The sequence below is a fragment of the Pelophylax lessonae genome, assembly GCF_965119305.1.
Source record: "Pelophylax lessonae genome assembly, chromosome: 1".
Taxonomy (NCBI): domain Eukaryota; kingdom Metazoa; phylum Chordata; class Amphibia; order Anura; family Ranidae; genus Pelophylax; species Pelophylax lessonae.
The window spans coordinates 59,535,772-59,552,566 of NC_138768.1; the positions used below are offsets into that span (position 1 = coordinate 59,535,772).

The following is a 16,795-nucleotide window of genomic DNA, read 5'->3' on the forward strand; positions in this document are numbered from 1 at the left end:
TCTATTAGCTAAAGTTTCAATGTCAAAGCTATTTAAAGTTCCAGTAATAGTTCCATATCCTCCTAACAGGGTGTCATACCATGCTCTTTTATATCGTCCCCATAGGCAAAGCTTGGTAGGAGGAAAAGTTATTTGAGCATGAATGACTGTCTTTTGCGCATGTTGTCCCACTTTCTCACAAGTGGAAGGAAGTCTCTTAATAAGTCCTGGATCTATTCGTGCAGTGTCCACATTTGCAAAAATTAGATATTGCGCCCAAATAGTTCTATTTTTAATTTCAGAACCGTTTGTACACATTAGAACATCTAAAGTTGCTAGAGGAAATCGGAAGGTGGTATTAGCCGTCACTGAACAATTTTTAACCAATCTCAGTCTGTCTCCCCGAGTTAGGTGGGGGAAATTCGGTTCTTGTTTACAACATTTCACCTTCATTTTTGAGGATATATTCACATATCCTTGTCTGGAATGTACTCCATACGTGGGCTGGTAACCTGTATCTAGAGGATCTCCAGTCCACAAAGTTCCATTAATTGTCAGATTCAAAATCTTATATATCTGGTTTACCGAACAATTAAAGTCATCCTGTCTTCTGATGACACTGGCATTCGCCCATCCCCACTGGACTATCGCCTTGCTGGTATCTGTTATGCGAAATCCAGGCGTGACTCCATCACCTCCATAAACGACCAATAACACGATACCAAGGATTCCAGGGATAACTTTGCTTCTCATCTATGGATAAACCCAAACAGTGTGATTTACTCTCGCAGATAACATTTCTCTTGCGGGACATATTCCCATTTTTCATGCCCTGGTCTCATTATCAACAGAGTTTTATCCTTACCTACCGCTATCACCTCAGCAGGAGAAGGCTGTCCTTGCACATTCTGTATCCAGATTTTGGCCCCTACATTCAAAGTGTTAGTGGAACCAAATCCCTTATCACCCCTAACCGTTAGTTTAGTAGGTGCGGGGCCTTCTTTCAACTCAGCAAGATAGATAGGGATTAGAATGAGTTGAGCCATACGTTCCCCTTTTCCTATAATGATATCTGACAAGCCCAGATTTATCATAATTACCTTGATTTCTCCTTGGTAATCCGAGTCAATCACTCCTCCAACGACCACAGCCCCTTTCTGTGCGAGGCTGGATCTAGATGCAATCTGCCCATAATGCTGATCAGGCATCTTACAACCTATTCCTGTAAAATACGTACCTGATGTGGATTTATTACAGCCACCTCCAGCGATCCAGCGGAGGCAGGCGTACCCCTATATGGTGCTATTGCATCTGGGTGAGTCTTCCAATAGATAATTGTATCTATTTTGACTACTCCGACTGTCAAATTGAGTGTTAACATTCTCATTAAAGGAGTGGTGGATTCTGTTAGAGGCCTGTTATTAATTATCTGCAACGCTTCTGTTAAATTATTTCTCCATATGGAAGTCTTGTCCTGTTATCTCTCAAGGTCTTCTCTCTGCAGAAGTAAGAAAATGAACTTCCCTCCCCTTCATACAGGCAAAGGGAGGAATGTGTGTCTCAAAACAAGCTAATCATAAAGCATCACTCTAACTGTAATTTACATAAAGTATAACTTCTATCTACATTTATAGGTTCATATATACATTACTTCTGCTTCATTTATAAAAGATTCCTGACTCAGCCAATTCTTCCAACATCTCCCTCCTGTTGAACCTACAAATGTAGATTCTTACTCGAGCTCCCACCCCAGAAGTCTGTCGGTTTTAGTGGGGGCCTTCATAAAAACAGCATCACTCGCTCATACAGGCAAAGAGGCTGACCTTGATCTATCATGTAAGTCAGGGTCCTGCATGGACAGAACTGTATACATTACATCGCTCGCAGCTCTATCCACCACTCTTGAGATGAGTCCCTTCATGCATGGTACTAGACAGCAGCCTGCGCATAATAATACTGACAGCACTACTGCAACTGCAGTGGCTAAGGTGGTGAAATTTTTACCAAAAAGGGGTCATCCATCACTTCTAAGAAGCTCAAACTATGTCTCATTCAACCTAATTATCCATCTCATATCAGACTCCCAGGTTTTTGGCGAAACCGGGTGAGAATATCATCTACTTCAGTTTGGATAAAGTCCTCTATACTAGTTCGCCCTTCCACATACGGAACCAACTCCGTCTCCCATACTGGTGTACCATCTTCCCGCAGATAAGGTTTCCCTTCCTTATCTACCACGGGGATAAGCTTCCCATCAGGACCTATTTTATCCCTTAATTCTGGACCAAACTTAGTTGTTTATTTTCGTCTAGTGACTGGTTGGGCACGTTTAGTGAGAGGGTCTATCTCAGGATCGGGGAAATCAGGACCCCCTGGACAATCGTCATTATCATCCCCTTTAGAATATCAATACCAATAATATATTCCGGAATGGGCACAACTAGCACTGTGTATTTTCGTAGGGGTAGATTCCCTATCTTTAAAGTCACTTTAGTCTGCACACCTTCTGTTACTTTTCAAAGCATTTGAACATCACATATTACATTATACTACTCATTTCTCCTGTTCAAAACTCTCCTACGTTCACAATCAGACATTTAAAAGAGTGGAATTTCTTCCATCGGTCCTCCATCTCTCCCTCCCTCCTTTTCCAAAGGGAGGGGGAGGATTCTTCAGACGGCTTTCTCCTAACATTAAACTCTCACACACAAGTAGTAAAGCTTATGTTACCAACCAGCAATGCTTACATCACATATACCATACACTCGTTACCTCTCTGTCTGAATTCAGATAACATTGTCACATTTACAACAGAAACCTCAAAATGCATTCAATCATCTTCAACAAACAACATTTTCTCATCAGGGACCAAAATATTTAACGTGCTCCCTCTTAATAAAAAAGTAACTTAACTGTATTACTTTCAAAAATAACCTGCTGCATCCTTCTCTAAAACAACCTAATAATCCATCTCATACATTTGGATCCCCTTAATAGCTTACTGTTACATTCTAACACCAGACGGCGTCCTTCAGACTCGAGCAACAATTGCTCCGTCTTGTGACACTCGCTGATGGCTTTCTGTAAAGCCTTATGCATTCCGCGATATGCGGATGCCAACACCCAGCTGCGCCTAGCCAGGGTAACTACATCACCTGCCCTGGCAGGGATTCCCTCAAGTACTTTAACAACATTGAGGGGCTCACAATCCTTGAGCTTACTTTCCCATGATTCCGCCAACCCATGAGTGGCCAGTTCATGAGCTATAATATCATAAGGAGGCTCGGACCAGCCGGGAACCTCCACTTTCGCCTCAATTTTGGTTTTATCCTTTTTCCTGAACATGATCGTATTATTTGGCAAAGTGCCAACTTGCAATATTAACACGGGGGGTACCCTTCAACTAATACAGGCACCTCCCAAAGTATCACTATTGCAGTGTTTATTCATAAAAAGTTACAATACTTCAAAGGTAACGATCATGTTTCAGGGAGAGGACTGCCGACTACGCCAATTTTATGTCTTGCTAACTAGATTAGACTCTTCCTTATCTCTCACTGTTATACAAAACAGGCACACTTCTAAGCATAAGACATATTTTATTCACCTATCTTCTACAAGCTAAAATACACCATAATCATGAAAGTAAGAATCAATACATTTACCGGATATTGTATCATCACTCCATGATCGGGGGACTCATCATCGATCGTAGGAGGTACCCGTCAATGTCATCTGCATCACACAACGCGTCCGCCGTGGCTAAAAAAAGAAAGTCCTGTCTTGCCCTGGAATTTCCCTGAACTTTATGGATAGAATCATTAGTACCACGCCTTGCGCGGTCTCGTATACCCCTAATGATTGGCTAATTTGATCACCGCTCATAACCGTGATCATCATATGGACTACTAGTTATAGGTAAGTTCTGTTTATGCGCGCTTACTGTCACTCGCCTCTTGCACAACCCAAAAAGATAGTGACATGCACAGTTGAAAGACTCAAGGAGGTGTGGTGTGTGATCATGACTTATAAGCAAATTATCAGCCACAGCCCCCATGCTGTTTTGAGTCCTTCAGACTTGCTTTTCTGAACTGTAATAACCTTGTTAGTTTCATGGAGGACAGGAGTCATTACTATTACTGACTGAATATGGACTCTACGTATCTAACACTATACCAGTCACTCACACGACCATATCAGAATCGTATCACAACAGTGTAAAAATAAAAAATATAAAGTAAATAAAATAAAATTTAAAAATTTAAAGTGCCCTGTCCCTCCGAGCTCACGCCCAGAAGTGAACGAATACCCAAGTCACGCCCACATATGTAAATTCTGTAGAAATTTTCAAAGTGTCGCCTATGGAAATTTTTTTGTACCATTTCATGAGCATGCTCAATTTTAAAGCATGACATGTTGGGTATCAATTTACTTGGCATAACATTATCTTTGACATTATAGAAAAAAATTGGGCTAACTTTACTCAATTTTATTCTCTAGGCTCTCTACTAAAAATATATATAATGTTTGGGGGTTCTAAGAAATCTTCTAGCAAAAAATACAGATTTTAACTTGTAAACAACAAGTGTCAGAAATAGGCCTGGTCCTTAAGTGGTTAAAGTAGAAGTTCAGGCAAAACCTAACTAACGCTAAACCTGCTCTGTGCCAAATTCTTTTTTCTTATTTAAATTTTATTCGATTTTCTTTCATAACAAAAGGTTATACACATTCCATTTATATACATTTCAGTTACTTAAACACGTTCAACAACAATAGCTACTCCTTAAAGCTGAGTTCCGGCCTCAAAATCGAAAAAATCGATTTTTGGCCATCCGCTTGCTGAGTGCAACCTGAAAAAGAAATGGATACTGCCGATTTTTTTTTTTTTTTGACCACTTACCTTATTATAGAAGAAAATATACTAACCTTCCTTCCACTTCCTCCCTCTGCAGCCGCGGCCCGCGCCGTCTCTTCCAGTTTGCGATGACTCCTGGGAGCTGATCGCCATCGCTCCCAGGAGTCAATGCACTGCAACGGCCCCGCTCGTCACTTCCGGTGCAGGCACTGCATTCCCTGCTAAACAGCTTCTGGGCATGCCCTGAAGCTGTGCAGGGATGCACAGGAAAGCCATTTATTGTTTACAATTGTCATGTGATCTGCTGTGATTGGCCACATGAATCACATGGTACTGGGCTGGTACACTGATCAGTCATTCATTGTGTCTGGTGGACACAGCAGGTGACAGATCGCACCGGAGCGTGGCTCTCTCTGGAATTTCATCATCTGACGTCCATGCAGAATAATAGGCCTCACGCTCAAGCTTCATGTTATCATAGCCCGGGTAGGAAGCAGTTAAATAAGGATTACAGATCAATCAAAATAAGCAATGTAGATAAGTTAAATACTTCTTGTTACCTACATCTTGTTAAGGTAAGATCTCAGTGTGCATCTATATAACTACAAATGTATAGTGGTATTACCATGTTAGGGAGCAGGTTCAGGGGTAAAGTGCATGTAAACCCTAACATTGAACTTCTGTTATTAGCTTCCCTTTATTTAATAAGTGTCATAAAAATAGTTGATCTTGGAAGAAATTTAGACCTATTCAGTGTTAGTGTGCACTTACACAGGCACTACACCAACGAAATGAACCCAACCTCAGTTCACTCCCTTGGTCCAGTTCATTTGTGTAGTGAGTGCTCCGAGCTGCACCCAGGATTGGTTAAATGACTATGCCCAGGATCACTTGGGAGAGCTGGTATCGAGCACGGTTCACTTGTGGTCCGGTACGGTTTGGTTCTGGGTGAGTGCAAACTGTGCCACAACTCTCCATAGATGACTGTGTACAGAAGCAGGGATCACTGTGGTCTGGTTAGCAGAGGTGATGATGTCAGTGTGCCCGGGAAAACGTCCTTATTGTCCATTGTGAGTGCAGATTGTCAGGGTCCGGACTGGCGGCAGGTGACTGCACTGGAGGTGGATCCTCTGTGTCAGTGAGGGATTGGTGTGGACCGTACCAGGGGACCGGTTCTAAGTTACTACCGGTTTTCACCAGAGCCTGCCGCAAGGCGGGATGGACTTCATGCGGCGGTAGCAACCAGGTCGTATCCTCCGGTAACGGCTCAACCTCAAAGACAGCTGATTCAGGCGTGGTACTGAAGGACAAGGCAAAGGCAAGGTCAGACGGAGCAAAAGGTCAAGGCAGGCGGCAAGGTTCGTAGTCAGGGGCAACAGCAGAAGATACACAGGCAGGGAACGATACACCAAAAGCTTTCTCAAGCCACCAAAGGCAACAAGATCCGGCAAGGACAGGAAGGGGAAGTGGGTTTTTATACGTTTTGGCTGATTTGGGCCAGGCACCAGTTAGTGGTGCACTGGCCCTTTAAATTTCAGAGCACCGGCGCGCGCGCCCCAGGGAGCGGGACCGCACGCGCCGGGAGGAAGGCAGAGCGAGGGCCGAGCGGGAGGTGAGTGTGCGGCGCGGACGGGAACGTCCCGCCGCACGGAAAGACCGTAAAGAAGATGCGGGGGAGCGGTGCTCACGGTCGGGGAAGGTGACCGGAGCGCCGCTACCCGCAGCACGCCTCGAGTGCTCCGGGGACGCTGCAGGACCCGGAGCGCTCGGCGTGACACAGATCAGCAGGTGAATGGGGACAACCTTACTCAGTCACAACATCGTTCAACCTGTCCTGGTGTGAGTGCACCCTAAAGTAGTTATCTTCGGCTAGATGCTCCACATACCAAAAAAAAAAAAGGTCTCCTGCTCAATGGCTTCTCCAGAGTTTTACCCATCATTTGCTACTGCCTACACCAGTCTGTCTTGCTATTTCCAACTCTGTCCTTATGGGAAACTTCAAAACCAATCTCTTTAGGGAGGCTCATCTAGAATCCACCTAATAAACTGTACTTTTACTTTCTCCATCAACTCATACCTCACAGTTATTACCTTTAGTATCACATGCCCTTTTAGATTGTAAGCTCTCAAGCAGGGCCCTTCTAGTCCTTTTGTATTGAATTGTATTGTAACTGTACTGTCCCCCTTTAGTTTGTAAAGTGCTGAACAAACTGTTGGCTCTACATAAGTACCGAATAATAATAAAAAATATGCTTTCAAAACCCCAAGACACATTGCTAAGACTACTTTACACAAGCTGATTTCTGATTTCATCTTTCGTTAAAAAAAATTTGAAAATGATTCTCTTTAAAGTCAATCCAAAGCTTTGAGATATGTATTACCAAAAGTATTGGGACGTCTGCCTTTGCACATGAAAGTTTAATGGCATCCCAGTCTTAGTCCGTAGGGTTCAATATTGAGTTGGCCCACCCTTTGCAGCTATAAGACCTTCAACACTTCTGGGAAGGCTGTCCACAAGGTTTAGGAGTGTGTCTATGGGAATATTTGATCATTCTCCCAAAAGCGCATTTGTCTATAAACAAAGAAACGCCGACAATTTTGAAAACAAAAAATATCATTTTTACTTTCTGCTATAAAACATATCCAATAAAAAAATGTAAAAAATCTAATTTCTTCATCAATTTAAGCCAATATGTATTCTGCTGAATATTTTTGTTAAAAAAAAAAAAAAAATCCCATTAAGCTTATGTTGATTTGTTTACGCAAAAGTTATAGCCGTGAGCCTCATATCCTCAGAGGACGCTGGTTACAGAGAAACATGCGGCTCAAGGAGGGGCCTCACATGTGATGTTATCCTGCAAGTCGCCCTGAGCGCTTGGACCTGCTGGTGGCTTGTAACACGTGCTGTGTAACTCCTTCAAAATTGTAAGTGTGATTTCATAATTTTATAAAATTTTTGGTGAAACACTATACTATGTTGCTTTTTCTCTGTACTTTAACTTCCTCCATGGAGTCTATCTTGGCTTAGGAGATCGTGGAACCTTTGCATACAAGATTGTGGTGTACATGGCTTCTATGCAGCAAGGCGCCTGATGGTCTCCTTGGGGGATCAGAGCAGCTGGTAAGTAGGGATGATCGAACGGTTCGGGTCGACCATCGGTTCGACCCGAACATTCACTGTTCGAAATTCGGACGAATTTCAATCTTTTTGCAGAAAAAGTTCAGAATTCGGCAACCAGAACCGACCAAAATGCAATGGGACAGGAACTGGGCTTTAAAAGCCCGTGATTGGACCAGAACCATCAGTAAAATGTGATTGGAGTGACTAGGGGGTCCAGAGGCCAATCAGTAGTGAATACGCCTCCCAGTATATAAGATAGCCCGCCAAATCTCTAGCACTTTAATACAGGGCTGTGGAAGAGAGTGGAAGCAGTTCTGTTACTCCTGCTTCAAAAGTGTCATTTAGCAATTATTAATGTGAGGAAAGGGATATCTAGTGTAGTTAGGGTACTATTTTCCACTATAGTTAGATTTAATAATCTAGTTTCTGTAGGGAAAGTGTTAAGTGTCAGGGGACTGTAGTGAAGTGTAGGGTTAACTGACTAATTGCTATAGAACAGGATAGTGGCTTCGCTCCTTTCACACCTGGCCGTTTTGTTGCAGGCATTTTATTGGGCTTTTTTGTGGACGTGTTTGGAGGCAGGCATGACATCTGAACTTCTGTTTAGGGGTATACATACACACACACATGTATGTATATATACACATACACATATATAGGTGTGAAAGTAGCAGAACCCTATGGCTGCGCTAATGAAATTATTAACAGCCATAGGACTTCGCTCCTTTCACACCTATATGTGTGTATGTGTATAAATACATATATGTGTGTGTGTATATATACCCCTATACACAAGTTCAGATGTTATGCCTGCCTCCAAAGACGCCCAAAAAATGCCCAAAAAAAAGCCTGCTACAAAAACGCCTAGGTGTGTTGTTGCAGGCGTTTTTTTGGCATTTTTTGGGCGTCTTTGGAGGCAGGCATAACATCTGAACTTGTGTATAGGTGTATATACACACACACACTTATATGTATTTATACACATACACACATATAGGTGTGAAAGGAGCAAAGTCCTATGGCTGTTAATAATTTCATTAGCGCAGCCATAGGGTTCTGCTACTTTCACACCTATATATGTGTATGTGTATATATACATATAAGTGTGTGTGTATATATACCCCTATACACAAGTTCAGATGTTATGCCTGCCTCCAAAGACGCCCAAAAAATGCCCAAAAAAACGCCTGCTACAAAAACGCCTAGGTGTGTTGTTGCAGGCGTTTTTTTTGGGCATTTTTTGGGCGTCTTTGGAGGCAGGCATAACATCTGAACTTGTGTATAGGGGTATATATACACACACACTTATATGTTTTTATACATATACACACATATAGGTGTGAAAGGAGCGAAGTCCTATGGCTGTTAATAATTTCATTAGCGCAGCCATAGGGTTCTGCTACTTTCACACCTATATATGTGTATGTGTATATATACATATAAGTGTGTGTGTATATATACCCCTATACACAAGTTCAGATGTTATGCCTGCCTCCAAAGACGCCCAAAAAATGCCCAAAAAAACGCCTGCTACAAAAACGCCTAGGTGTGTTGTTGCAGGCGTTTTTTTGGGCATTTTTTGGGCGTCTTTGACGGCAGGCATAACATCTGACTTTGTGTATAGGGGTATATATACACACACACTTATATGTATTTATACACATACACACATATAGGTGTGAAAGGAGCGAAGTCCTATGGCTGCTAATAATTTCATTAGCGCAGGCATAGGGTTCTGCTACTTTCACACCTATATATGTGTATGTGTATATATACATACATGTGTGTGTGTATATATATATACCCCTACACAGAAGTTCAGATGTCATGCCTGCCTCCAAACACGTCCACAAAAAAGCCCTATAAACGCCTGCAACAAAAAGCCGGGTGTGAAAATAGCGAAGCCACTATCCTGTTCTACTGCAATTCTAATACAAATGAACTTTTTTTTTTCTGGTTCTGGACATGCTACAGAGCTGAAACTTCACATGTACACTTTTTAGACACCCCAGACACTAAATCCAAAGAAATCTCATTTTTTTTCAATAATTGGCTCTCTATCAAAAATGACAATTTTTAAGAACTTTTTTTGTGTGATTAATAGTCCCTGGGGCATGACCCAGAACCGTAGGCACTTTTTAGGGGCATTTTTTGGGTTTTAGGGCTTCAAAATGGTGTTTTTTGATTACCGAAGTTCGGGTCCCATTGATTTCAATGGGGTTCTGAAATTCGGGCCGAACTTTCGGGAAGTTCGGGTGTTTTGGTCGAACCGAACTTTTCAAAAGTAATCGCTTGTGGTGATTCCTTTTGGAAGCACTCTTTCTTCGGTGGTGCACATTGTCATCATTCCTTTACAGCAAAGAAAGAGGGACAAATAAAATTTAGAACATCTGAGCACCTTTTTGCACTATATATATATATATATACAGTACGTATATATATATATATATATATATATATATATATATATATATATATTTTTTTTTCATAATATATTTATTTGCACAGTGTTTGCACATTTTATATGGACATTATTTGCACGGATATGTTAATATAGTATGAGTTCATCAAGGGTTTAATGCACTTTCATTGTGCCCCTTATGTGATTATACCTAGCACAAGCACAGTGCACTTTTTATTGTTTGGTTGGGGCAAAAGTTAGAGCGTCTACAAACTGTGGGATATCTTTATTTATTTTTTATTAATTTTTTTTTTTTTTACTAGTAATGGTGGCGATCAGCAACTTATAGCGGGACTGCCATATTGCGGTGGACAGTCAGACACTAATGGACACTTTTTACACTTTTTGGGGACCAGTGACACTAATACAGTGGTCAGTGCTAAAAATATCACTGTACTAATGACACTGGCTGGGAAGGGGTTAAACATCAGGGGCGATTAAAGGGTTAACTGTGTGCCTGGCCAGTGTTTAAGACTGGGTTCACACTAGTGCGAATTGGATGCAGGTTTCTCCACATCCAATTCGCTGGACAGGAGAGTGTGATCGGCTTTCAATGGACCCAGTCCACACAGCTCTGGGGCAGCTGCGGAGTGCACCACAGAAGAGTCTTTTGCGTATTTGGCTTTTGTTTCAGGTCTGAATTCAGCCCAAAATTCAGACCTAATTCGGACCTGAAACAGTGAACGAGGTTGCACCAGACCCCCTGCCACGAGCCGTGCCGCATCCAGTCTTAGTGTACTGAGTGGGGGGTGCTTTTACTAGGGGAAGGCATAAATCCATGTCCCTGCTTTGTAGGAACACAGGATCCATGCCTTCCCTACTGACAGAACGGTGATCTGCCTTGTTTACATAGGCAGACCGCCGTTCTGCCTCTGTGCTTGATGATCGGCAGGTGCCAGCAGACACTGAGTCAGCGGTACCCGCTGTGTATAATCACAGCAGGAGCGGGCCGACGGCAGTGAGCATGTGCACCCCAGATCCAGAAGTGACGAATTACGTACTAGGTATGTGATCCGGCACAGCAATGCCACCTTGCTGCCCTATTAGTAAGTTATATGGGTGGCAAGTGGTTAATTGAACAAGCTTAAGTTAGAAGCTGATTGGGTACAAATGCACAGTGGCACCAGATTTTGCACTCTCAAGGTTTAGTAAATCAACCCCTTTTTCTTTATGGAGCTGGCTTTGTGCACAGGGGAACAGTCATACTGGGACAGTATAGAGCAGTGATGGTGAACCTTGGCACCCCAGATGTTTTGGAACTACATTCCCCATGATGCTCAACTACACTGCAGAGTGCATGAGCATCACGGGAAACATAGCTCTGAAACACCTGGGGTGCCAAGGTTCGCCACCACTGGTATGTGGCCTAATCCAAACTGTTACCACAAAATATCTTTGTGTGCTGTACCAAAAAAAAAGCACCCTTCACTGGAAACATGTTAACCAAATCATTTATAAAGTTGCAGATAGATAGATAGACAGATAGATAGATAGATAGATAGATAGATAGATAGATAGATAGATAGATAGATAGATAGATAGATAGATAGATAGATAGATAGATAGATAGATAGATAGATAGATAGATAGATAGATAGATAGATAGATAGATAGATAGATAGATCATTTAAATATCCACAGTGAGATATTTCCAGAGGAAATGAGAAGAATAGCCTTCTCTAGGGCCTTCTTCACATGGGTGACTCACATGGGGAACGCTCTTCTCCTGGAAAGATATACTGTATCTACCAACACAGAGGCCGGCTAGGTAAAATTGAGAAACTTTGGTGTCCATGGCTTAATACCCCCCGGATTTTCTGCCAAGGAGCTAGTCTTAATGAGAGTTCTGCAATGTCCTGCAGGAGAGAACATTTAAGGAGATTCATAGGTGCACAAAAGTGTTTATGTCTGGTCCTTACTTGTCTATGGGTTCCACAATGCATTTGCTTAGCCATCCTAATACTTATTGATGATAGTTAATGTTAGACGTTTGAAGTAGAATATGTTTAAAGTAATAAGATAACAATGCAACACGTTCATATATCTGGTAGTTATCGATTGCATATGGTCTATGTCTAGGTCATGCTTTACTGGATTGATCTTTTGTACTGGAAAAAAGAAATGTTTCTATTTCTCTTTTGTACTGTCTGTCTATTTGCTAAATAAAACCTTTTCTGATTCAAAAAAAAAAAATATTCGCAGTGGATACTGTGATGCAAATTCTACAGCATTATGTTCTCCTATCCTACTTTGCATTATAAATACTCATACATCTGCCAGATATTCCTGAAATATATGCACAAACAATGCATGTCCTTCCCTCATCCATTTAAAATGATTCCCCCATCAATTGTGGACATTGCTGTCTTGTCACATTTCGAAGATCCTCTTGATTGTTGGCCATCAGAAACATTTTTATCCATTTTTTTTCCTTCTTGACAATTTTTTTTTTTTTTTTTTAGGAAAGTCAGTGAGGAGATCAACTTTTACTGTACTTAAGAAAGTTATTTTTCTATTTTTTTTTCCCTGTTCCTCTGCTGATGTAGTGCCAGATCAGCATGAATCACAGTGCTGTTTATTGAGGAACTGCAATAATGGACAAGTATTTCCCCACACCAGACATCTTTGATGCCATTGGCTGTTGCTCACATCTCTGTACCATGTGTGATAAACAGTTGCTTCTGGATTCCTTGTGAAAGAGGTATAAAAAGGTGCAGCAGGCTGCAGGTGGTATAAGACTCCAGACTACATCTGAGCCATAGCATCCTAGAGCAGGCTACCTGGATCCAGCTGTGATGGATAACCGTGCCTTTGAGATGCAAGAAGACGGAGTTGCTCATATTTCAGCCAACAAGCGTCAACTTAATGGAAACCACAATGAATGTAGACAGGTATTTACCCTATTAGTCTATATATCATAGGTGTGCACAGCCTGTTGTATTAGGGTGTGCACCTCAAAACTCAAACACATATGTGTGTGTGCATGTGACGGTGTCAGTAGAGCAGTGGACGGTGTCAGTAGGGAACGGATTGGTGTAAGCAGGGCAGTGGATGGTGTCAGTAGTTTTTATTTATTTTTTATTTATTTATTAATAATTTTATTTATTTAATTATTTATAAATATTTTATTTATAATTTTATTTTATTTTTATTTTTTTAGCAGCCCTGTTAGGGGGCTTTGTTAAAATTTCTGGGGTTTAAACTAGAGATCGACTGATTATCAGCAAAGCCGATATATCGAGGGTCGACATGCACTTTCTCTGATATATCGGAATCGGCCCCTGAAGTTGCCGATATTGACGATATTTCGGAAAGTGTTTGTACCGGAGTGATGCCTGCAGCTAGAGGCATCACCCCAGTACCGGCGTCCATAGCCGACAGTCGGCTGTCTTGTAATGACAACCGATGCGGCTGAGGAGCTGGTTGGCTGTCATTACAAGGAGCGGGAGGGGACGTCCCCCCCTCCCGCCGCCTTTCATGGCTTGCCCGGGTCTCCCGTCCCGCCGGTAGACCCGGGTAACCAGCTTTAATGGCCGCCGAAGACCAGATCAAAGCCGCATTTGGCTCTGATCGGGTCTCCATGCAAAAACCCAGAAGGGATGTCATGACATCACTTTCGGGGTACTCGGCGCCAGATTAAAAAAAATGACAGCTTTCAAAACAGCCAAACTTGGCGATTTGAATGCTTTTAAGTGCAGAGGAGTGGTTTGGGGTCTTTTAGACCCCCATATCCCTCCACAGAAGTACCTGTAAAGTAGAAAAAAAAAAAAATTAAATGTACAAAAACATCGGCCAATACCGGCCAATACCGGCCAATACCAATATGCATTGACCAAAATATCGGTAACGGTATCGCCAACGAAAAACTGTTATCAGTCGATCACTAGTTTAAACAGGGGGAATCTGCACCACACAGGGTGATTAGGGTGGGCACACCTGGCACACCCTTTGTTTATGTATAAAATATATTTATTATTATCTTCACTGTTAAGTTTCGTCCCATTTTTATAAAACAAATATATTCTGAGGTAGTGTACAGAGTACATAGAATATTTAGCATGATCTCTTGCCCTTGAAAGAGGTAATACATACAACAAGTACAAACTCCAAGAAAAATGTAAATAAAACACAGAACCAAAATTAGTAGAAAAATTTTATTTTTGCAAGGGGGTTCGTTAAAATTACAGCAGGGCATGTAATTCTGGTTACTGAGCTTTTAAAGTTTTTGGGGGCTAAAAATTTGGCACTTTGTAAGAATGTGCCAAAACTTTTTTAATGTGACAATTTAAGGGATTTGTTTATAAAAATTTTCATACAAGATTCACACATTTTCCTGGAATTTTTTTGGATTCAATTAGGATGCCTTTACCCATTTTTATTGCCAAGACCATATATCACCAAAACAATAAAAGCGATCACAAAGATACTAGCATTGTTTAAACTATCACTTACTTATACATTTTTTTCACACAAGTTTTACCCAGGATTCACACTTTTTTTTGGCCTCCTTCACACAGTTGTTTAGATGCAGCCATCGGATTCCAGCAGCAATAATCTGCGGATTCGGTTGGGGACAAATACACTATATTGCCAAAAGTATTGGGACACCTGCCTTTACACGCACATAAATTTTAATGGCATCCCAGTCTTAGTCCGTAGGGTTCAATATTGAATTGGCCCACCCTTTGCAGCTATAACAGCTTCAACTCTTCTGGGAAGGCTGTCCACAAGGTTTAGGAGTGTGTCTATGGGAATGTTTGACCATTCTTCCAAAAGCGCATTTGTGAGGCCAGGCACTGATGTTTGCTGAGAAGGCCTGGCTCGCAGTTTCCGCTCTAATTCATCCCAAAGGTGTTCTATGGGGTTGAGGTCAGGAATCTGTGCAGGTCAGTCAAGTTCCTCCACCCCAAACTCACCCATCCATGTCTTTATGGATCTTGCTTTGTGCACTGGTCCAAATCATTTGGTGGAAGGGAGAGTTATGGTGTGGGGTTGTTTTTCAGGGGTTGGGCTTGACCCCTTAGTTCCAGTGCAGGGAACTCTTAAGCTGTCAGTATACCAAGACATTTTGGACAATTTCATGTTCCCAACTTTGTGGGAATAGTTCAGGGATGGCCCCTTCCTGTTCCAACATGACTGCACATCAGTACACAAAGCAAGGTCCATAAAGATATGGATGAGCAGGTTTGGGGTGGAGGAACTTGACTGACCTGCACAGAGTCCTGACCTCAACCCGATAGAACACCTTTGGGATGAATTAGAGTGGAGACTGCGAGCCAGGCCTGCTCTTTCAACATCAATGCCTGACCTCACAAATGCGCGTCTGGAAGAACGGTCAAAATTTTTCATAGATACACTCCTAAACCTTGTGGACAGCCTTCCTAGAGGAGTTGAAGCTGTTATAGCTGCAAAGGGTGGGCCAACTCAATATTGAACCCTAAGGACTAAGACTGGGATTCCATTAAAATTCATGTGTGTGTAAAGGCAGGCGTCCCAATACTTTTGACAACATGATGTATGTGAATGCAGCTGACTGTGAACAGGCTCAGACATCCATCCCTAACTGCAGGCACCCAATTTGTGTGGCTACAGGGAAACAGCAGCAGCTGCTGTCAGCCTGATTCTCACTGATGGAATCTGGTGGCTGCATCTATTATAAATGGCCATGTCAAGACAACAGCATCAAAACGGTGAAGGGGGCCTGGGTGAAAGTTGTGTGAATCTTGTGTGAAAACCTTTTATGAATAGACCAGTAAGTGATAGTTTTATTGATGCTAGCATCTTTGTGATAGCTTTTATTGTCTTGGTGATTTACGGTCTTGGCAATAAAAATGTGGTTTGCGGTCAGGGCTCACACTTTTGCATTAATGCATGTGCATTTACATAATGCATTATCGTGCACTAAAACAGGGGGGACAAACCCAATTTCATCAAAGGGCCGCTTAAGCAGTATGATTGCCCTCAAAGGGCCAGTTGTATCTAGGGTGTGCTACATACAGAGTGCAGAGTTCAGGAGTGCATTAGGTACAGAGTGTAGGGTTTAGGGGTTCACTATGCACAGTGTGCAACCCAACCCCCCCCCCCCCCCCAGAGCTTTCTTGCATCTCTCTCTCCTACCTAGCCTGGCTCTAGTACCTACCTGTGTAGGCGGCTCTGCCTCACCTTTCAAAGAGGTCGATCTCTCTCTCAGCTTCTGGAGATCTGTCCCTGCCATTAGTGTGTGCAGGGATCTGTTACTTCCGGGAGAACTGCTGTTTCCAAATGACAGCGGGGAGCGGAGGGCCAGAGCCAGAGGTGGTAGAATGGAGTTTCACCATGTTCTGGCTGCAGAACTGGGTGCAAGGGTCAGATTTGGCCCCTCGGGCCTTGTGTTTGACAT

At 42.3% G+C, this 16,795-nt stretch overlaps 1 protein-coding gene across 1 annotated transcript in view; it reads left to right on the forward strand.

The window, feature by feature from the left end:
- Positions 1-13,043: 13,043 nt before the first annotated feature.
- DYNAP (dynactin associated protein) overlaps positions 13,044-16,795 on the forward strand; it is a 41,157-nt gene continuing 37,405 nt past the window's right edge. The window contains exon 1 of the mRNA XM_082253698.1: positions 13,044-13,307. Coding sequence (XP_082109824.1) covers positions 13,212-13,307 — 96 coding nt within the window. The 5' untranslated portion in view covers positions 13,044-13,211. The remainder of the gene's footprint in view (positions 13,308-16,795) is intronic.